Source organism: Python bivittatus, unplaced genomic scaffold (assembly GCF_059951505.1).
Source record: "Python bivittatus isolate LINGU-HERP-01145 unplaced genomic scaffold, Pbiv_v1 ctg000050_np1212, whole genome shotgun sequence".
In the NCBI taxonomy this organism is placed as follows: Eukaryota; Metazoa; Chordata; class Lepidosauria; order Squamata; family Pythonidae; genus Python; species Python bivittatus.
The window spans coordinates 1,246,841-1,269,169 of NW_028277033.1; the positions used below are offsets into that span (position 1 = coordinate 1,246,841).

Here is a 22,329-nt window from a genome sequence, read left to right on the forward strand (position 1 = left end):
AAATCTTAATGGAAACTTCACTAAGAGTTGAGTGGGGTGTAGGGTTCATCAAGACTTGAGAGGGCATAGCAGTAAATTATAGAAAGTCAATCAACTCTCAGAAGCTAACAGTGGAAAAGTCAAGGACAATGGTTAGGTAAGTTTTTATTCAGATGCCAGAAGAATTAAGTAATCAAATTACAGCAGAATCACGCAAACAAACCTTCTAGTTATAACAGTCCCAAGGCTTACAATGTACTCCCCTTTCTCAGGCTCTTTGCTTCTGGCCTTGCCAGCTTTAGTGACCACACTATGCTCTAGTAGGGGAATCTGTGAACAATAGTCAGGCTGCCTGATGGATCTTCTAATATGTAGATATGAGGCTACTCAGGAGGAAGCAGAACGAAGGATCCGAGAGTTGTCCAGACATCTGACCACAAATCTAACCTAGTAATACCAATAAGTGGCTATGGGCTTTGTAATCCAAACCCTCTAAAGGTCATAAAGCTGCCTATTCCAAGAATAAAGTTGACTAAAGTAATTAAACACAACATTTTTCACAAGATTCCATTCCAGACCGTGGTCTACCAAGAGAAGCCTATTGTAGCTAGAATAATTTCCTCTGTGCTAGCATTCCAAACATGTAGACAGTTTCATCAGAACTTCTACCTGACAGATTGTTTTAATGAAGCCTGGATGCTTTGCTTTGTTTTATTGCATTATTCCATACATACTATTTAATTTATATTTATTATGATTTATGGTAAATAGAATAAATTCCTACCTCAAAATCACAATCTCAGATAATTATAGGAAAAATATACCACAGCATATGCTCTTATTTTTAACTACCACTCAGTTTAGCACCTATACATATTGAGGGTATAGATAACTGCCTTAAGGAGAGATTAAACTGGGAAGATAGGGCTTGACCTTCACACATACAAAAAATTGGTTAAATGCTTAATGATGCACATTGAACCCAACTTAACTGCATAATTGTGCAATTAAATTTTGGACATTAAAACCTGCCATACCTAGAAAATAAAACAATCTAAGTATGGTATTTGCTTTCATAGAGGTTAAGTCCTGATCTATTTAATTACACAAACTATCTCAAACAAAATTGAAAAGAAATTTAGTACTGGTTTCACATAACCCCAACCTACTATCACCATTATCTTCACATTTCATGAATTGAAGACAAGGCAGAGATTTTTCCTTCTGTATCTATTTATGCATGTACCCCATTCCACTGAAGATTAGACCTCCATCTCTGTTTACCTTTAATTCTAGTTGATTAAAACTTGTATGTATTATAATACAATTAAGTCTTTAAGAAATTGTTGGTGAATATTGGGAGGAGGAGGAACAATATCCTAATTTCTTAAAGACTTAATTGTATTATAAATTGTTCCTCCTCCTCCCAATATTCACCAACTAGTCTTTGGAAATTCTATAAATAAATGCCTCAACTATAGGGAAGAAAGAATTTTCTCTAGAAATGTGAGGATTTAATACCTCTGCTGAAAGGGCTGAATGAATTAGAGTCTGTGGCCAGCCATGATGCTACCTGGCTTCCTTTCCCCTCCAGAGAATTGTACCAGGAAATGCCTAGCAAGGAAAAACTGGTATTTAATGTTTGCTTTACCTTTTATTGTAACTTAAGTAAATGGAAAAGTTATTTCTTTGTTCCCCACTATCCCCACACACATACTTCTTTTTTTTGGCACTGTCGAAAACAGACACAGAAGATTTGAAGGGCACTAAGGAAGCTAAACACCACAGACACACAAATGCAAAACTTTCAAGGTGCAGTTATCTGCAAGGAGCAGAAATAATCACAAAGTGCTCCCCCCATGCCAAACTCAGTGTCAGTATAGGAACTACCCAACATAAAAGGGGAAAAATAAGAAGGAGAAAGAAGGACCAACATTTCAGCGCTTAACATCAACCTCACGGCTGAGTTAAAGCAAGGCAAAGAAATAAAAATACTGGAGTCATCAGACTCCAAAAAGAGTGACATGTCAATGTGCTAATGTTATCTATCTGAGCTCTCCCTCACTACAGCATGACAGAATCCACTTACTTAAAAACGTATCTGACAGATGCTCAGTATTAAAAGTTCTACAAGTTCTAAAAAAAGAAAACGACAAACTTATCCCAAGCAACTTGTTTTGGTCTCCCTAAACATTTATCCTGCAGTGCAATCAGCTGCTTAGGAAAGGTTTTACAGAGCAGGATCACCAAGAAGGGAAGGGAAAGGGGACAACTATTTTACCCTACAAATGCCTGGAACCATGACAACCTAGCCTTCTCTTCAGCAGCTATGGGACCCTTCCAGGGCACAGCTATTCAAAGTGGGAATTGGGAAAGCATCAAACAGTATTTGTTATAAAGAGTAATTAAATAGATGGTCTTGTGGCTTCTGTGCAATTGCTGGTTCACACGGGAAAAACTGAGTACCTTATTAAGAAAGCATGATGCAAACAGGCTGGCTTAGCAGAGAACTTGTGTGAGCTGCATGATGGAGAAGCTGAAACAGGTAACTGAAGAATTATTATAATTATATTTTCCAAGCTATTCTTAAAATAGTCCATTCCTAGCTTCATTTTAAATGCAACTTAGAAAATACTCTCTGCAAACTTTCAAGGTTAGGAAATGTATTTTGCTTGGTGAATTTTCTTCTAATATATATCCTGAACAACAGTTATAATGGGGCAAAAAAGTATTTAGTCAGCCACTATAATTTTCATCATAGGTATACCTCAACTATGAGAGACAAAATGAGAAAAAAAAATCCAGAAAATCACATTGTCTGATTTTTAAAGAATTTATTTGCAAATCATGGTGGAAAATAAGTATTTGGTCACCTACAAACAAGCAAGATGTCTGGCTCTCACAGACTTGTAACTACTTCTTTAAGAGGCTCCTCTGTCCTCCACTTGTTACCTGTAGTAATGGCACCTGTTTGACCTTGTTATCAGTATAAAAGACACCTGTCCACAACCTCAAACAGTCACACTCCAAACTCCACTATGGCCAAGACCAAAGAGCTCTTGAAGGACACCAGAAACAAAATTGTACTACCATCAGTAACACACTATGCCACCTGGGACTCAAATCCTGCAGTGCCAGATGTGTCCCCCTGCTTAAGCCAGTACATGTCTGGGCCCGTCTGAAGTTTGCTAGAGAGCATTTGGATGATCCAGAAGAGGATTGGGAGAATGTCATATGGTCAGATGAAACCAAAGTAGAACGTTTTGGTCTAAACTCAACTCCTCATGTTTGGAGGAGAGAGAATGCTGAGTTGCATCCAAAGAACACCATACCTACTGTGAAGCATGGGGGTAGAAACATCATGCTTTGGGGCTGTTTTTCTGCAAAGAGACCAGGACGACTGATCCGTGTAAAGGAAAGAATGAATGGGGCCATGTATCGTGAGATTTTGAGTGAACACCTCCTTCCATCAGCAAGGGCATTGAAGATGAAACGTGGCTGGGTCTTTTAGCATGACAATGATCCCAAACACACCGCCCGGGCAACGAAGGAGTGGCTTCGTAAGAAGCATTTCAAGGTCCTGGAGTGGCCTAGCCAGTCTCCAGATCTCAACCCCATGGAAAACCTTTGGAGGGAGTTGAAAGTCCGTGTTGCCCAGCGACAGCCCCAAAACATCACTGCTCTCGAGGAGATCTGCATGGAGGAATGGGCCAAAATACCAGCAACAGTGTGTGAAAACCTTGTGAAGACTTACAGAAAACGTTTGACCTCTGTCATTGCCAACAAAGGATATATAACAAAGTATTGAGATGAGCTTTTGATATTGACCAAATACTTATTTTCCACCATGATTTGCAAATAAATTCTTTAAAAATCAGACAATGTGATTTTCTGGATTTTTTCCCCCATTTTGTCTCTCATAGTTGAGGTATACCTATGATGAAAATTACAGGCCTCTCTCATCTTTTTAAGTGGGAGAACTTGCACAATTGGTGGCTGACTAAATACTTTTTTGCCCCACTGTATGATTTTGTTCAATGGCCCACTCGTTCACTAAGGCAGGCACTTGATGCTAGAATTTTAGGTTACAAAGCCAATTGATTCTGATCTACCCCAAACTTTAATCAACTCTACCAATTTTGAAAAGTGACAAAATTCAACAGTAAAACCACCTGCTTCACTTATAAATAGGTTCTAGTTTTAGTCATTGGTACCTTTAGTCCTTGGTGCAACAACAGCAAAACCCCCCGAGAACCTCTGCCAGAATAAAACAGCTGCTTACACTATTCAGGCTACAGCTATAAGTCTAGAGCACAGTAAAAGGCAGACTTGTATGAGGAAGATGGTGTGCTCAATAGAAGGATATTGCCTTTTCATCCAAACTCAAAATTGGATGACACTGATTTTGATATCTTGGACTTCGTGGCTAACTTTTTGTGGGCCCACAATATTATTTTTATTTTTCCAAAAAAAATGTCATGTGCAAGCACTAGGACAACAAAAATGGAGTAAAACTATAAACTAACTCAGTTACTATCAACATTCTAAACTACACAAAAACTGATTGATAACAATATGCCCCTTTTGCACAATTATGACAAATCAACCCATGAATCTCCATAAGGCACTACTCTTTCAATAAATACCAATAAAATTCAGTTAAGATTCAATATTCAGTAAAAATTATCCCCATAGTTAATATTTCTGCTCAACTTCCCCTGATGAGGTTCAGCTAAGCTAAATGTTCCATGCCGTCTTATATCAATGGTTGATTCAATACCCTGCCATATTCTGCTGTAAACGAGCTATGACTTGGTAGGTGGCTGTCAGAAGAAAAGTTGCTCTTTATTCAGTAGATGTACATTAAGTCTTCAGATACTAACAACAGAATTAACATGGGGAATGGGGTTCTCACTTTTTGAATATTCCTACTGCATCCATGAAAGAATTTGGTCCAAAACTTTTTAATGGATGAGCACTGCCACCACATATGAAAGTATGTATCTATCTGGCTACAATTTCAAGCTCACAATTAAAAAAGGGATAAAGTTCACAATCTGACAAGAGATAATGTGAGAAAACATTCCAAGGTGGAGTGTAACAAACAAACTCCATTACTAAGTACTACTTGTATATTTAGGAATCTCCATAGATTAAAAGCCATATATAACTGATCCATCAGTGCAACCTAAGCTGAAATTCTTCCTTTGTGAGCAAAATCAGCAGAATTGGGAGTGATATTCCCACTCTAGTTTCTTCGAGAGGAGAAAGAAATGGAAGGACAAGAAGAGCAACAGCAAAGCAAAGCAAAGGAATGGTATTTCATGTGTGACAGATGATATCACGGACAGGTAAATAGGCAAAGTTTAGATGGCATAAAGATTGCAAGGAATATAACTCTTCACAAATGGAATAGCACTGTAGAGGGACAAAGGTTTTTGGATGGTATCTAGTTATTATTTTGTACAACTCTAGGTGTAGTACATAATGCTCCCTCCTCTATTTTCCCTACAATGGGAGCAACCCTGGTTTGCTGAAAGAGAGTGATTTGAAAATCTCCTTGGATCTAGAGCTCTGCAAAACATTTGCCAAGTTGGATGACTGTCACTCCAGACTAGGCAGTGCCTTTACTTCCAGATGGCCAGCCAATGATCAGGTGGGAAGAATTTGGGAAAAACATTGTGGAAGAAAATTTGGAGGTCAGTTTAATTTAGGCAAGGTTAAGCCTGGGAAAAAAAGACAAAAGGTGCTTAAGTCAACCCTTGATAAGACAAAGCTAACTTTACATATATGCTTTTCAGCCCATGAAGAAATTAAAACTGCAAACTCAAAACAATCACTATTCTGCATCCCAACTAATTTCCCTACTTGCTTCAATGTGTGGAGCCCTTGATCCATGCTGCCTTACTCATCTAAGAATATGTTGTAGAGGGGCGAGGAGGAAAAAGGGAAGAGTGCACCAAGTTTGGAATGGTCTATTTCATGACTGATGCATTTTATTGACGAGGTGCTTGTTTTGTTAGCAAATGCAGAAAGTTAATGCTTCTAATTAATTTTGCCACATACACTTGTGTAATTTGCACCAAATAGCTTTGATTGTGGTTATTTTTAGCAAATTTTATTTGTTTTTAATTATAGGTTGGATCTATACTAGACTATAGTCATGCTGCACTCCCACTGAAGTCAACGAGATAAGTTAGTCATGACCTATCTACATTTGATAATGTTGTGCCTTGAATCCTACTTTGCTTTAAACGGACCGAGCAAATTAAATAATTTCCAGCAATTTTCCCTATCAAAACCAAATACGTCTTTGGCCTTCGGATACCCAGGGCAAGCCAAGCCAAGCCAAGCCAAACCAAATCATTATTTACTAAGGGGAGAAGAGGGACTGAAGCACAGTAATGTATGTTGTACTTTAGACACACAGCCCAGCCCAGCCTGCTCAAGGCTCCTCTGCTCATCCTTATTGTTGCACGCCTCCAGGGCATGTCAACTCACCAGCTGCACCAGAAGTCAGAAAAATACTTATTAAAACACTAAGCAGACTTCATGAACAGACCACCTTTTTGGAAGTGGTTCTGGAAGCAGGAGATTCTCAAACAATTGCACAGGGCCCAGTTCCTCAAGGGAAACATTTCTGGATGGGTCTTCTCTTCAGAATGTGAAGAGAGACCCTTCTGGTTCAGACAACAGTTGTCTAATGTAGAAGGGTTCATATGAGAAACCACAGATAAGGGCCTTCATGCATAATGATCTACTTGTCACTGAAGGCCCTCTTGATGAGTCGAGCTTCTGGAAGCAGTTTTCCAATCAGCTACACTTGAACTTTTGGTGAGTCTCTGACAGAGCTAAAACTGTTGCTTCCAAAATGCTGGCCAGGTTGCTGGAATTCCACTTCTGAGTTCTGAATAATTTCTGATACTTTGGGCTGGGTGGGAAGCATATAAGTAACCACTTGCCTTCTTCTACACCTGCTTTCCATGGCTGGCTCTTGCTGGCAAGAGAACACAGTACAATGTATCTGAATACAGTGGTACCTCGGGTTACGAACTTAATTCGTTCTGTGACTCTGGTCGCAGCCCGAATTGGTCGCAACCCGAAGCAAATTTCCCCATAAGGTTCAATGTAATTACCATTAATCCGTTCTGGCGTGGAGGACAGGGAGGCGGCTATTGCTTGGAGGGAGAGTCCCCCTCCCTACGACCACGTGTCAGGGGCGGAAAAATGGCCGCGGACCACGTGTCAGGGGCGGAAAATGGCCGCAGACCACGTGTCAGGGGCAGAAAAATGGCCGCGGACCACGTGTCAGGGGCGGAAAATGGCCGCGGACCGTGTCGCGGGAGGGAAAATGGCCGCGTATCCTGTTCGTACCCCGAGGCGGAGTTCGCAAACCGAGGCAAAATTATGTGCCCGGAGCTGGTCGTAACCCGAAAAGTTCGTTAACAGAAGCATTTGTAACCCAAGGTTCCACTGTACTGGGAAAATAAGAGATGACATTGTGAAGAGGAGTAAAGACCCAGAAGCAAAACAGAGCTGTTGCTTTAGTGACTGCCTTGTTTTTCTGTTCAAACTACAAATTAGGGATAGGTATAACCCAAATTGTTGTCTCAGAAATACAATCATGATAATTGGTCCTATAAAGCAAACCCAAATTAAGGTTTCTTTCTCTTTGCAATCTTCTCCTCCTTCCAAATACTATGAGAATGATGTGAGAATGAATGGAGGATAACAGGATTCCATGGGCTTTCAAAAATAAATAACAATCCTCCTGCTGTTTGCCGAAGTTAATGATTTCACTGGGACAAACTCTTTCTTGGTTAAAATGGGAACAGTCACCACAATTTGACTATATTTTTTCATTAGTCCTTTGTCATATCCCCCCAATGGGTTTTTAATGGGTTTCCTGTTTCTCTAAATGAGAGAAAATAAATCTATTCCATAGGATGAAAAATATGGAAATGGAGAACTAGGGTAAGATCTACCCGAACAGGAGACAAAGGAATCTCAATAAATAAATTTTACCAGTTCTTCTGATTCAGAAGCTAGTGGTCCAAGAATTAGGAAGCTCATAACTTAGGTGCTTGCTTAAAAGCATTTTGATCTGAATGCAGCCTTTAATTTTCAGGGACAAGAACTGGAAAATGTAAACAAAGAATAATCTTAAGAGTTCTGGGGAAGCAGGTCATATCAAGCAATAAGTCCCTGTTAAAAAAAATTTGCACTAAATATCCATACTTCTGAGCACAGAGGTCGGTTCACTAAAGTGAGTCTGTTACAGCGTAATACCTTGGATACGAACAACATTTCTTGAGAGACATAACAAATCTGACAAACACAGTCTGTCCAGTTTGCAACGCTGTACATGTGAGCACCAATGTATTTGCAAGAAAGAAACTGCAGATAATAGGGAACTCTTTCATAGCCTTCTATATTCTTGTGCAACTGCACATTTTATTTTGAAAGGAGTAGGTGACTTACAAAACAACGTAGTTAAGACTGGAGCAGGCAATTTGTAGCCGTCAGCCTAATTACAAAATTCTTCGATAAGAGATAAGTTTGTATTTCTAGTAAGCTTTTTCCTGTGGTCTGCTTTCAGCTGAAGTGAAGAGCAAAATGGGCCTTGATGTTAAAGGAGACAATGGTTCATACTACCACTGCTTGTTTCAACTCCGTACACCATACACTAGTGACTCCTGAGCATAACAGAACATGGCTACTGTCAGAAAAACAGTTGTCTACTGGGACAACACAAAACATTCCTATGCAGAATGTGCTGATACCAACACTGGCCATTCTGAGCTGAGAACAGCTTATTCCAGCATCAGAACGTTCCATCTTAGATGTTTTTCCGCAGCCTCTGCCTTCTGATAGAGATATGCAACCCTACTGCCGGGTCAGACAGTGCTATGTACATTTGTACATTACATTTCCCAGTACTCTGGCAACTGCCTGGCCTGCGTGCTGGGAACTAGAGGAGGAAAAAAAACTCACAGAATCACAGGGTTGGAAGGGGTCTTCAAGATCTTACAGTCCAACCTCCTACTCAGAGCAGGAATCTTCCTCATACTATCCCAGACAACTGACTGCAACTTTTGCTTGCTTTACTACTCTGATGTAGCTGAAATAGCAAGAGGCATAACCAGGTGAGAACACAAAAGGAAGGGCTTCAGAGACTCATAGAAAGTTCTTGATATATTCTGTTCAAATTGATCTGTTTAGTTGCAATCTAAAGGGTAAGCAACTGTGTTCTTTATAAACAGAGCAATCTTAAGTTTATGTCAATTCTGCCCCATTTCCAAGTATATGGAAAATTCTTTTGGGCATTTCAAGACTTATTTCTGAACTGGATTCCAAAGTGGATCCCAAAGCACAACATTTTTTGAAATATGATTTCAACAGAACTCAGCAGAAGGAAACTAATACTAAATTAAGTGGGAGAGGAGGGTAAATATACCAAACACAGATACTCTGATCATTGAAACTGGAAGCAGAATTCAAGATAAAAGGGAAAGCCAGTAGGCAAAGAATTGAAATACCATCCTGGAATAATGGCAGCCTTTAAACACCCAGGTTTTTGAAATTCCAAACGTAGAATAGATGCAAGAAAAAGGGCTATGGGTCTAATCAACAGCTATCAACCACAACAACTGAGTCAAATCACCACCTAGAGAACAATGTTCCTTTAAAGATCAATCACTGAAATACAAAGAATCACACAACCACCTTATTTCTCTGGTGGTCTTCTGTAAGAAATGGTTAGTTGTTCTAAGGAAGAGAAAAATGAACTAGAGGGACTTTGATCCAGTAAGGCAGTTTTTCTACATCCAATATATCTTTCATTCCACTGGAGAAACAGGAAAATGCAAGAGAAATCAGATTATAAGCCAAAGGCACTGTCCAACAACATACACAGACTGTCAAAATAAACAGTTCTGAGAAGTGATCCAACACTGAAAGAGCCCCATTCTGAAGTGGTTTGACCTCAAAACGTGAAATGGGCCCATTTTAAGGCTGGACCCTTTCCAGAAGACTTGTAATAGCCTGTTTTGAGGTTGGAAAGGCCCCTTTCAGGGTTAGGACAAAACGTTTTGCACATCCTTACTGTACATATGTTCTAGCAAAAACTCTTTTCTGCTTTATGGGAGAGGCTAAATTGAGATTTGGGGAGGAACAATAACGCAGTTCATTTTCTCTGGTGAAATATCTGTCTAAGCAGAGGACAGATAGAAACACTCCATACCCAGAGGCAGGTTTTCTGAGAAGTTCCTTCAGCACAAAGTACACACCCTGTCTATCCAAAATGGTCGCTACAGTTCTGGCTCACCATTCTCACGAGAGAAGACTTTAGCAAGCTTCATTTCCTTTGAAGGCCTGTTGTAATGGCGCTTACCAATATTTGGGTGTTTTAGTAATCGGCAGATTCGAGCTTCCCGCTCTAGTTTCTGATGATCTGGAAAAAAGAAAAGAGGAAAATGTATTAGTGACTTTTGCTTACTGCTTATGTTCAGAGTTAAAACAGAAGCCAGACACAGATGGGCCAAGAACAAAAAGCAGCAGATGCATGAGAGCAGCTTTCTCCTAGAACCTGCAAACATCCTAAAAAAGGCAATCTTTCTATAGTAAATACTCTATAGGCAAAATATTGCAAAAAGCAAATGATTTATATGATCTTTTAGATTTAAATATATTCCAGTTTTAGACTCTTTTTCAGTCTTTAGACAATATTTCCTGCTTGCTGGCCAGCTCGACCTTTTTTAATACTAGAACAGAGATTTAAATCTATGTGGAAAAAAATCTTGGGAGAAAAACTCCACTTCTAAGGTTTCTCCCAGGATTTGTTAATTTGCTGGGATTTGAAAATGCTAAGAAAAAAATCAAACAAGTTGGGACTTAGATTTATAAAGTGATGGGAGTCATTTGTAGGCAGGATTAGTTAATAATCGCCTTGCTTCCACCATCCACCTTTCCCATGCCCCAGTGCAAAAATATCCAAGAGTTCATCTATCTCAGTTTAATGCCCTTCCTGTAGCAAACCGATGGGCATATACCAGAAGACGCCACCGGAGGCAAAACTCTGCTCTTGTGAGATCAATGGACCACGTTCTTCTATGCTGTCTGTTTTTTTCCAGTACAGTTATTATGGCTTTACAGCACAAGGTAAAGGTCCAACTTTTGGTAAAGGTTTAAACCCCTTTTTAGTTTTTGTTTTAGGTTTAGTATATATGCTGGTTCCACCTAGTCACTGGTCTGTTTGCTGTGCTTTCAACTACAAAAACAAATGATCTATCTACAAAAATAGCCCAACTCAGTTATGGAAACAGCTATTGTCTTCTGCAGCAGTTACTCTTGTTCTTAAAAAGCTGCTATTATATAGTAAGAAAAACCATAGGGTATTCTTGATTCAAATTTAGCCTTATGCCAACTCACTGTTTTCAGCTTTATGCAGAATCTGCAATATCAGGATGAAAATAAATAACAACCTATCATAACAATGTGCAAAAAGCACTTGTGGTTTTTAAAGTGTGCTCTCAATAATCCATGTGGCAACTGAGAGGCAGGCAAGCCTGAGATTTAGTGAATTTTAATGGCTGAGCAAAGACTGGGATCTAAATGCACCTTGTTCAACAGGATGCACATAGAAAATGTTAGGGCCAATCCCAAATCAATCCAGTTACTGGCTTTTAGTAAGAGGGCTGAAACAGGCTTCAGAAAACTTTGGCCAGTATGAGAAGACAACACAGGGCTAAAATCAGGAGGAGCCTGGGAGCACCTTTTCCACCTAACACTTTTTATTCAAAAGCGTAAGCTTTCATGAGCTCTAGCCCACTTCATCAGCTAGATAAAAGTGGCTGGACTGATGTAGTATTTAAATAGGGGGTGAGGAAGGGAAAGACAGGTTCGTTATGCAGATCCAGGTTACATGTGAGACAGAGTACAAGCATCTTTATCAATTAACAAGTATAGTGTGTTAAAAACCCATTATGTTTGTTGAGACCTTTTGAGATTGCCTGAAAACTTTTTAGGTCCATGAGTTCAGCAATTTTTTGTTTGATGGTATGGTTAAAGTCACATTTTTCCACAACAGTTACTTTGAGGTCAGCCACAGAGTGGCCTGGGAGGTTGAAATGCTCTGATAGTGCTTGGTCCTTCTTTGCAGTCATGATGTCAAATCTGTGCCCATTAGTTCTTTTGTGTCAAGTTTGTCCCATTTATCCTACACAGAATCCAGAGAGGGACTGCTGGCACAAGATGGCATATACCGCATTAGAAAAAGAGCATGTGAAGGTGCCCCTAATCTTGTGTGTCTACTTGTTGGGGCCTGTGATGGTGCTGTTGATGTAGATGCAGGGGCAAAGTAGGCATCTGAGTTTGTTGAAGACTGTTTTAAGTACCAGGAGTGGGTAATTGCAACAGATGTTAAAAAAGCATCATTTTTCTCTTTTGTGGTTAGACTTCACTACACTAAGGACTTCCAGGAACACATCTTAACTGGGCAGCATCTAATTTTCCAATCCTTGCTTTACCATGCTGCAGTAGAGTGTGATGGGACAAAAGATGACAGAAGAAAGATTTAAAAGATGAATATTTTACCGAGTAACCTTTCTCAGAAAAATGTCTGAGAAAATAGGAAGAGATAAGCAACGTACCTCACGCTCTTAAACAAAATGGGTATCCTTTTGTTCTCAAAGTGAAAGCATACTCAGTTTTGAAAAACATTCCATAAGGAAAAGCTTGCACCCCTTCTCCAGATAGATACAAATACTTATCAGGATAATCCCAATGTTGCCCAAAGCTATAATCTACTTCTCACTGAGAAGATAAGACTGCATTTGGACTACATTACTTCAGAAGACCAGACAGCAGATGATGTGAAAAACCTCAGCCTCTCACCCTGCCCTGCATCTGATAAAAAGCTGCTTTTGCTGTGCCTGATCAACATTAGTCTGAAGTGCTCTAAGGCAGCATTTAATTCTAGCACTTTGCATTATCTGCAGCCATTTCAATTCAGTTTCAGGCCTGGTTTTTGATACCAGCAACTATGGTTTCCTTCTAGACACATTCTGAGTTAGTGGCACTGCAGAGATCCAAAAGGTGTTGCTTATAGATGTCTGGTTAGCTTTCTTAACGTGTTCCAATTCTGTAAGAGTATAAACTGCATTTCTTTTCTTTTCTAAAGGTGTCAGGGGACAATATCCAGAATTTTGGAGTGAAATGCCATGAGTATGATACCCATTTCTCTCTTTTGCATCTTTTGTAAGAGACATTAGGAAAAAGCAAAGTCTATTGTTGACGTTCACATATTCTTCCATAACTGGTCTATAGTCTACAATATACTGAGATCAAGTCCTAATTGCCGCTCAGAGTTCCACTGGTTGGATGGGCAGTCACTGAAATCTGTTTAATAAATAAAATCCCCCCTCTACCTTGTGAATGGAACTGCAAAACCACAGTCTAAATGAAAGCTTACTTTATTAGAATCAGAGAAATTAACATGTAAAATATATAGTTAAGAGACATTGAAGTGATGCTTACAGTTTTCCTCAAGCTAAGCTCACTAATCACTTGAAATATAACACTGGGTATAATAAAAATCAAAATAATAGATCACAACATATAATACAGCTAGTAGACAAATTATCTTTTTTTGTTCCCTTTGCCTCAAGGTTTCTAGGACATACAGTCCTCCTTCAAAGCTGTCACTATCCTTTATATAATTCATGCTAATCAAATGTGAATTTCAACTGGCTTGGTGAGTTTTTTCCTCCCATTTCCTGTCAAGCATTATCTAACAATAATAATGCTTAATATTACATATGTTTTACTAACCGTTTATACATCTAGTAATAGTACTAGGTTTCCAGCAAGAATGCAATGGCCAGTTATTTATTGACTAGCCTAAACTGAGCTTTTGGATCTATTTGGAAATGTCCTGGAGGACAGGTAAGTGTGATTTATAATGAACATATACTAGGGTACACATATCAGCAAAAATCCTCTATCAGGGTCACAAGAGCTGACTATTGTGAATTATAGCTGCTGAACATGCATCTTCCTACTTTACCTCTCTTAGCACATCAAAAAAACTACACCTCATTATCACAGCTTCAGAAGGCCTAGTACCATCTTCTGCTCTTCAGAGACATGTTAGTCTAATACAGTGGTTTTCAACCTTTTTGAAGCTGCCGCCCCCCTAAGGAGCGGAAAATCTTTCACTGCCACCCTTTGTGAAAATCCTGTAATTTAGGGTATGGGGGGGGCGAGTTACTGAATTATAAAAGGCAAAATTTTTAAGTAATTTAATTCGAACAAATCCGAACTTCAAGTACGTGGAACTGTATTGACGACACTTCTTTTTATTAACTGACATCGTTGGCGGCTGCAAAATATGATGAGGGAAAGATAACTATTTCTCAAAATTAATAATTCACGACCACGATAAAGAACTAATAAGCGCACTTACCTAGCCGACTGGCCAAATAAACAATGAAAGTAAATCGAAACTGAGGGGAAAAAACAGAAATGAAGCGAACGAAAAGCAACTCAAGAAACACAGGTCAAATCAAACATTCATATTGAAAGGACGCTCAACGCATGCACTGCGATTAATCACGCAGGAAGACAGCTGACGCACGCGCTGCGATTAATCGCGCGGGAAAACAGCTGATGCATGCGCTGTGCTGGTTGGGATCGGAGAAGAATCGTAGTGTCGAGTTCTTCAAGGTCAGCCTACCTAGAATATAAATTCGTCTCACCATTCTTAGAAGTGCGTGAGGGCAGCCATCGTGTAAGTTCATTTTATTGCTGGTACAAATGTTGTAAACCGGATAATCGATTTAATAAATTTTTTTGGGAGTTTTAAAATTAAGTTCGAATGCCAAAACGTGCTCATCGCCCCTCTACCGCCCAAAACATGCCCACCACCCCCCTACCGCCCAAAACAGGTTCACTGCCCCTCAGCATCCTCCCACCGCCCCCGTTGAGAACCAATGGTCTAATATGTTAGAATAGAGTGCTCATGTCCCTTCCATGTATGTAATAACTATATTTAGTTGAGGCTTACCCCTCTCGGAAGGCTTTATAAGGTATATTTTAACTCAAACTAGTATGGCTTTCAGAGTTTTATCCTGTTCACAGTGATTTTTTTTCAAGTTTATATTTTTGCAATTTGCCCAGAAACATTTGGAAATAGTTTATACATCTCTGGGATTAAAATAAATAAATGCCACTTCTATGATTAGCATACCCTAGCCTCTTGCAATTCAAAATGGACAAAGCAATGGAAATAATGGATTGTTATGAGTCAGTCAACTGAAGCTTAATCATCATTTTAAAAGCTGTGGGTAGGCAGATTTGAGCCAAGAAAGGAAGAGGTGAGTCCACTGGAGGCAATCACAAGTAGAACCAATTCAAAGGATTGGATCTGCTGTAGCGAGGTGTGGGTGCTTGCTACATCCCCACCCCCAAAGTTGCTATCCAGGACCAAGAGCTTGTCATGTCCCTTCACCATCTGCAGTTCTTTCTAGTTTCAGCCTCATTTAAAGTACGGAATGTTATTTTTAAAGTCCTGCATAGCTCGGAATCAAAATACCCCCCAAAAATGTTGACTTCCTGATATTCCCAGATTGCCAGCAAAAGTTACCCTCTAGGCTTTCTCACGCCATTTCAGGGAGATTCACCTACACTCTTTGATGTGTGCATGCTTTTGTGTATGTTAGAAGATTTTATTTATTTTATCCACTCATATTGTTGTTGTTTTATTTGTTGTTCTTCGTTGAAAAGATTTATATTAAGGACAGTACAGAAAAAGTTTTAAAAAACTAAGAATATGCTAATTTCCTTGTGAATACTTACATTCATAGGGTAGTACCTTATTTGGCAGAAACTGCCTGTGATTTGGCCACAAAATGGCATTTTAAAAACCTGTGGCTGTATTAGTTTTTCAGCAACTTTTTTTTTCCCCAGGAGAAACATGCTTTTTCTTTCTTTCCCAATCCTGCCTTTTTTGTATGGGTCAGTATAACTTCCTTCAAAAACTCTAGTGAGGTAAAAGGCTGATGGAATCAACTGTGAACCTCCTGAACTACATTTTTATATCAACAGAACTGGTTTACCCAATACCATTTCTAAAGTTGCTATGACCCAGGTGGAAATCCATCTCGTTTCTGTAATAATGGATTGTAGATGAATTGCAGACCTGTTGAACTTCTGATGGACCAATTCACTACAGTTAGTGGCATTCTGCCCTCTAGGTTTTCTCTCACCATTTCAGGGAGATTCACCTACACTCTTTGATGTGTGCATGCGTTTGTGTATGTTAGAAGATTTTATTTATTTTATCCGCTATCCTTATCAAGGCAGCTCAGCTGTAATTCCTCAGGGGCATCTAATCTGGCAGTTAGGAAAACTGAATCTGATGAATAAAATGCCTGAAAAACTAAGGCAAATTGGGATCCATTGAACCTGATCAGAAAGGCCATCATAACATACAAGGCAGAGCAAAAATCTCTGGCACAGGTTACAAAATGTCTACTTTATTCCAATTTTCGGTTTTGAACCATCTTATACTGTCTTCTTAAATGGAAATATTTTTTTTAATTATTATTATAACTGAATAGCATATTACGTGGGTCTAATAATAATTATATCAAGATATTTCTCTGAAGAAGGCATGTGTAACCTCACAAACATTCAGCCTGTAGTCATTTTGTTGGCTCAATAAATCTGTTCACCTTTTATAGTAATCATCTCTCACATGCCATTTTTTAAAAATTGCATGCTCAAGCATTGAACCTAGAACAGGCAGCTGGATATATATTTTACTGTTTGCATAATTTACTTTCAGTGCAGAAATATGTTTCCTTGAGGCGAAGCAAAGTGAATTTGATGGGGCAGAGCAGGATTTGAGGTGGGGGGGAGAGGAGGATTGCTGGCTGTCTTTAAATGCCAAAACATTGTGCATTGCAATAAAAAAGTAGTGTCAGTTAGACAAGGTTGCCATGAGCTAGGAAAAAAAAAACCTGAGGCTACATCTCAGAAGAAGTGGGCAAGGGGAGATGGAGAAAATGCCAGTAGGGCCTTCTTGGTCATTGAAGATCAGACAGAAAAGGGATTTGTAAAGATACTGATCAAGTCACTTTCTAAAGCAGCGGCACCAAAAAATAAAATAAAATAAAATAAAATAAAATAAAATAAAATAAATAAAATAAAATAAAAGGACAAGGGAAACAGGACCTTGAAGCAGCAAGCATGGGAAATTATCTGTGTGAGGTTAACTTTGGTCACAATGCACTGACAATGGCAAGCAGAGTATTAACATCAAGTATGTTTTGTATATTTGTTTTTAACCACAAGAGACTGTTCCTTCTTCAACAAAGTTTATGGCACCTCTATTAAAGCTGCTGCCCTGATTTATGGACTGCACAAGCAACTGTATCTTCGAAAGCCCTTCGTTTCCACTCAGACCAGAATTCCTTTACCTTTGCCAGAATGCTGTTCAGAAGAAACATTCTCCAGGAGAAAAACTGTTTTACATACTACTACAACATATTTTATCTTTTGTGTAGCTCTTCCTGTCCTACAATAACAATGCAGTGAACAAACGGATTCTTCCTAACTGTCAGAGCAAGCACTAGGGTGAAGAAGGGAAGCAACAGGGCTGCATCATAAAGCACCATTTCATAAATACGTAAGTTCCCCAATCTGAAATCCAGCCTTGAACTCTTAAGATCCAGTCTTATTTACTCCTAAGAGTGCCAAAGAAGAATAAAGTAAACCTCAAAATATTAAGGATAGGTAATGGAGGCAGCGCTTGCTCAGCCTTGTCTGGGCTTGGAAGCTATGACTCAGCAGGAATGAGTCTGTTTAGTACTAACAAGGAATCTCAGGGCGATAGGTTAGACTGGGAAGTCAAAACAACCTGGAAGAAGGCAATGGTAAACCACTTCCAGGTTCCTGCCAAGGAAACTGCCCAAACATGTCATCAGAAGTCAAGCTCAGTTCAAGGCCAACCTAGCTTTACTTCACAAGAATAGTGGCCAGGTTGCAAACCACTTGGCCGCTGTATCACAAGACAAGAAAATTAAAAAAAAAAAAAATTAACTGGGCTGGTATTAGATTCTGTTTTGGGCACTGTACTTTAATAAGGATTCAGACAAACAAGAACAGGTCTAGAAAAGAACAACGAAGATAATCAGGAGAGAAGTTGAGTTCTATGAAGAGCAACAGTTGTTCTTAGAGCTGGTCCCAGTCAGTTGCAGGGTCCCCTTGTTTCTGAACTGAGCTCACCTAGTACTTGTGGTGAAGCTATCAATGCATGATGAGCTGAAGGTTTTTGTTTTTTAGCTGGCTTGCTGCAGATCCTGATGCTGATTAGGGCTGAGAGGGAGTGACTGATTCAAGGGCACCCAGCTGGCTTCTATGCCTAAGTCTCTCCATTCTAGTCCAGCACCATAGCCCTGTACCATGACACAGGGAGAAGTAATGTTTGCTTTAGGTTAAGAGCCAGCAAACCTCAACACACTCTGCCCCGACCCAATTAAATTAAAACCGGGCTGGGCAAGATGTTTTGAATTTGAGGAGTTTTGAGTGTGAAACACTCCAATCCAAGCACTTAATGGGTCTGTTTTGATTATTCTGGAAGTGATTTGAACTGTTTTAAGTTAGTCATGCTTCCAGAATACTTACTGTATTTCCTTGAGATGGGTGTTTTGCCCTTTGAACAGGCTGGTTCATATTTGACCCATTTCTAATTTGAAATAGTTCACACATCCTTAATTTATAAAAGGGCCCAAATCTTGTAAGGTTTCAGCAATCTCTCCCACAAGATCCCCAGCAAGATGACTAAAATCTCACATGATTCCATGCTACTTCAGCAGGCACTTGGGCTATTATATGAGATAGCACTATGGTCCCTTCGGCCAGAAAGGGTTGCTGACCTCTGCCTTAAACAATGGACAGCTTCATAAACTATAAAAAGCTAAGCCAGAAAATCACAGGTGGCCAATGGGCCACTCTGCATTAGTGTACAGCAACACTTTTCACAAATGGTTTAGTTTCTTTATGTGAAAATCAACTCTAAGAGCACATGCTGAAATCTGAGCCAAGCTACAGGTTATTGAAGAAAAGAACGTTTTGTTGTTTTTTGCAGTCTTCATACAAAACCTAATCTGAGTTTTTGTACAATATGCAAATGATGCTCAGGAGGGCAAAAGGTTTAAAAAGGGACTCTAATGAAGAAATCAGGACTGAGGGAGAAGCAGGCACCAATACTGTTTCTATTCAGAAAAACATTTCTAGGGCCACTATTTATTCAGAACACTAATAGCACAGTTCCGTATTTCCAGAATAACACTTGAATTTTAAGAATGAGCTTGAACAAGTTACACTGGATCAACAGAAGGCAGGTTAGACTGTTTTCCAAACTAAGAATCCAGTCTCAAAGGAAGTTTGGAGGTGCCCAACATTTAATGAAGAAATTCCCACAATTCCTGCTAATAACCTTCCTATGACAGATATAAAAAAGTAACCTACCCTCTTTTAGAATTCACCTATCAGGCTTCAGAAAATTGAGGAATTTCACGAAACAAGTGATGAGCAATGTTACAATTACAACCCTCTCCTTAATGGAAGACTTCCATACTGGAGGCTCAAAATCCAAGTCTCTCAACTGCGAAAATCCAGTTCCCTGTAGCCTATGGGAAATCAGTTTCTATGGGCAATAATACAAGAAAGCAAACAGCTGATTATCCACATAGAAATGGAAAAGATAGGAGCTTTCAAATGCTTACACATGCTGTCCAGCCATGCGGCCAAGATGGACAGCTGACCAGCTCATAGCCTAGGGCAGATATGACATAATCAGTGAAGTGCCAAAGGAGATGTAAATCAAGAGCAATTGCTCCTGCAAATGTTACCCCATCTGAGGCATCAGAGGTAGAAGATGCAAAGCAGACATGATACTGTGTACACTGCTTATGACAAGGAACTATGACCTCTCTGTTCCCAGAAATCTGCCTCATCTAAATGTGCTCATACACAGAGGGAGTTGGCCTCAAACCAAGGAGGAAAACACTCTGGTCACAAGGTAATGGAACTATTTCTGGACTGGGGGAAAGAATTCCATGCTCTTCCGTCTCCAGAGCAACAAAACAGGCAGACAAGCACAAAGCAAAAAATTAAGCTTACTCCAGTTGCGTGGTCTCCTCTCAGGTCTCTACAGCATTAGCTACTAGTAACAATAAAAGGTCAGGTAAAAATGGGTTTGGGATCCCCCACCATTGACTCACGTGGAATGCAGACAGATCATCAGTTGAAACGCTTATTCCAAAAACTCTTGTGACCATCAGATTACCCTGTAATTAAAGACTCTGAAACATATTCAAGCAATGTGCTTCCAAGTTTCCTCCCATGCAAGCCACTGAAATGCCCAAGCATGTACAACATAACCCATGACACAGATACTCTATTTTGAAAATGGCCCAGGAAAAGATACCAATACAGAATGATAAGAACGTAAAGCAGTAGCTTGCAAGTAAAAGCAAAGGATCTGTTAACATAATGTGAAAATTGCGGAGAAACCAAATTCCGAAAGGCAGGAAACAATAATGTCCCAGAACATTTTGGGGAGATGATTTTAAAAACAAATTTTGCAAGCACAGATATTTTAATCAGATTTTAAATAGATGTTTGTTCAAGCCTCAAAACTACGTCCAAAACAAGAAAGACTGCCTGTTAATTGATGTGGCAGTAATTGTCTTTAGAAAAAAAAAATACTCAGCTGTGTTTAACAGCCCATTTCACATTGTTAATTCCAATGTGTAAAAAAGTGTTTTTGTCTTATAGAAACAGAAAAACTAATTCCTAGCAGAGCACTCACCACCATTTATGTCAGCCAAGCACAATTTATGAAGTTTGCTTTATTACACAGAGTTAAGATGAATTAAGATGAACCACAGAATTCAAGTGTGCTCTTCCAAAATGGAAAAAGAAACCTTCACAGCCAAAACTCATTGAGGCTAAATCTGATAATGCTGAATCACAAATTAGTATTAAGAAATGGAAACAACTCCTCCTCTGAACTTTTTTTGTTTTTCCCCAAATCTTTACATCTCCACCTCCAAATGTATTTTATTCAACAATGTTGCTGGTATAGCACATCTCAAGAATTTTCTTCAAGCTCAAACAGGTCTCTGAACATTTAATTATTAAATCTGTATACATTAGAATTTTCACTGGAAATATAGATAGCATAAAGGGTTTGCCAAGGTGATAGGAATCCATAGCTTTTATCCTGTCCACAAAAATCACAGTGGCACATTAAAAAAAGAAAAAAAGTGGGGTGGGGGGAGAGGGAGAACCCTTGGGCAGAATATGTTCAAACAGATATACAAAGCAATATCTGCAAACTCTTGCAAACCTCAGAACCGTCAGCTGGGAATGTTTATGTAACATAAAGAGATATGATGAAAAAAGTCAGTGTGCCTAATCAGCTATCTTATGGAGCACAAGAGAAAAACACAAATAAAGCTGAAGAAAAGGACAGGAAAAACTATCCTATTTCACCTGGGATTAGCCATGCAAAACCAGAAACTCACACTAAAATGGTTAACCTGAAAAAAAGGCCAAGTTCAAGATCTTGTAAAAATGGAAGATACTTACATGGTCAAGTTCACTAATGGAAACTTAGTTCTCTACACACCAATCCCAACATCGTATCATATACATAGAGAGAGCCCATCTAGTTTTTCTTTGAAGGTCACCAGTTTCATCACAGCTTTCCAACCAAGTTTTTCTCAACATGAACTGGTATACTAAAAAGATTTAAAGAGATCACAAACATCTTCTTTCTGTCTCATTTCTCAGTCTACCCTTTTAGTTAAGCATATACTGTAGGTAACTATCATCAAGTTAAAGGAATGCATCTGATACGCACTCCTATTTATACATTGATTAAATTTACTTAAATTTTCATAAAAAACAATTTTTTATGTAAAAATTAATGTTCAAAATTCTGATTTTAGCATGGGGACAGAATTGACCTCTGGGGAATTCCAAAGACCACTGGCCAGAAAATCAAACAACACTACCTCCCAAGACCAGCTCTTCAGGGAGGACTAAAGGCACTGTAAAAACTGTGCCTCCAAATCCCAGTTTATGCAAGCCTAGCCAAGAGCACAGGCTGGTTCCAGAGAGAAGTCCAGCAGAACAAACAGGGATGTTCTCTGTCCAAATCCTGATGGTCTCTAACCAATGTGATCAAGGATGTCTTAGTCCTCAAACAAAGCCTAAAGTCAGAATGAAATAGACCTACACAACTCATTTCATTCAGAAAAACCTGGAGCTGAGAAA

At 39.2% G+C, this 22,329-nt stretch overlaps 1 protein-coding gene across 30 annotated transcripts in view; it reads right to left on the bottom strand.

Moving 5' to 3' along the window:
* The window catches only part of CAMK2G (calcium/calmodulin dependent protein kinase II gamma), a 178,043-nt gene that overhangs the window by 96,585 nt on the left and 59,129 nt on the right, over window positions 1-22,329 (bottom strand). For 16 of the 30 annotated variants that reach the window (XM_088128562.1, XM_088128568.1, XM_088128552.1 and 13 more), the window contains exon 3: window positions 10,373-10,432. In XM_088128562.1, the coding sequence (XP_087984688.1) occupies window positions 10,373-10,432 (60 nt within the window). Of the gene's footprint in view, window positions 1-10,306; window positions 10,433-22,329 lie in introns of all 30 variants that reach the window. The other 14 variants (XM_088128544.1, XM_088128586.1, XM_088128554.1 and 11 more) reach the window with 1 other exon arrangement.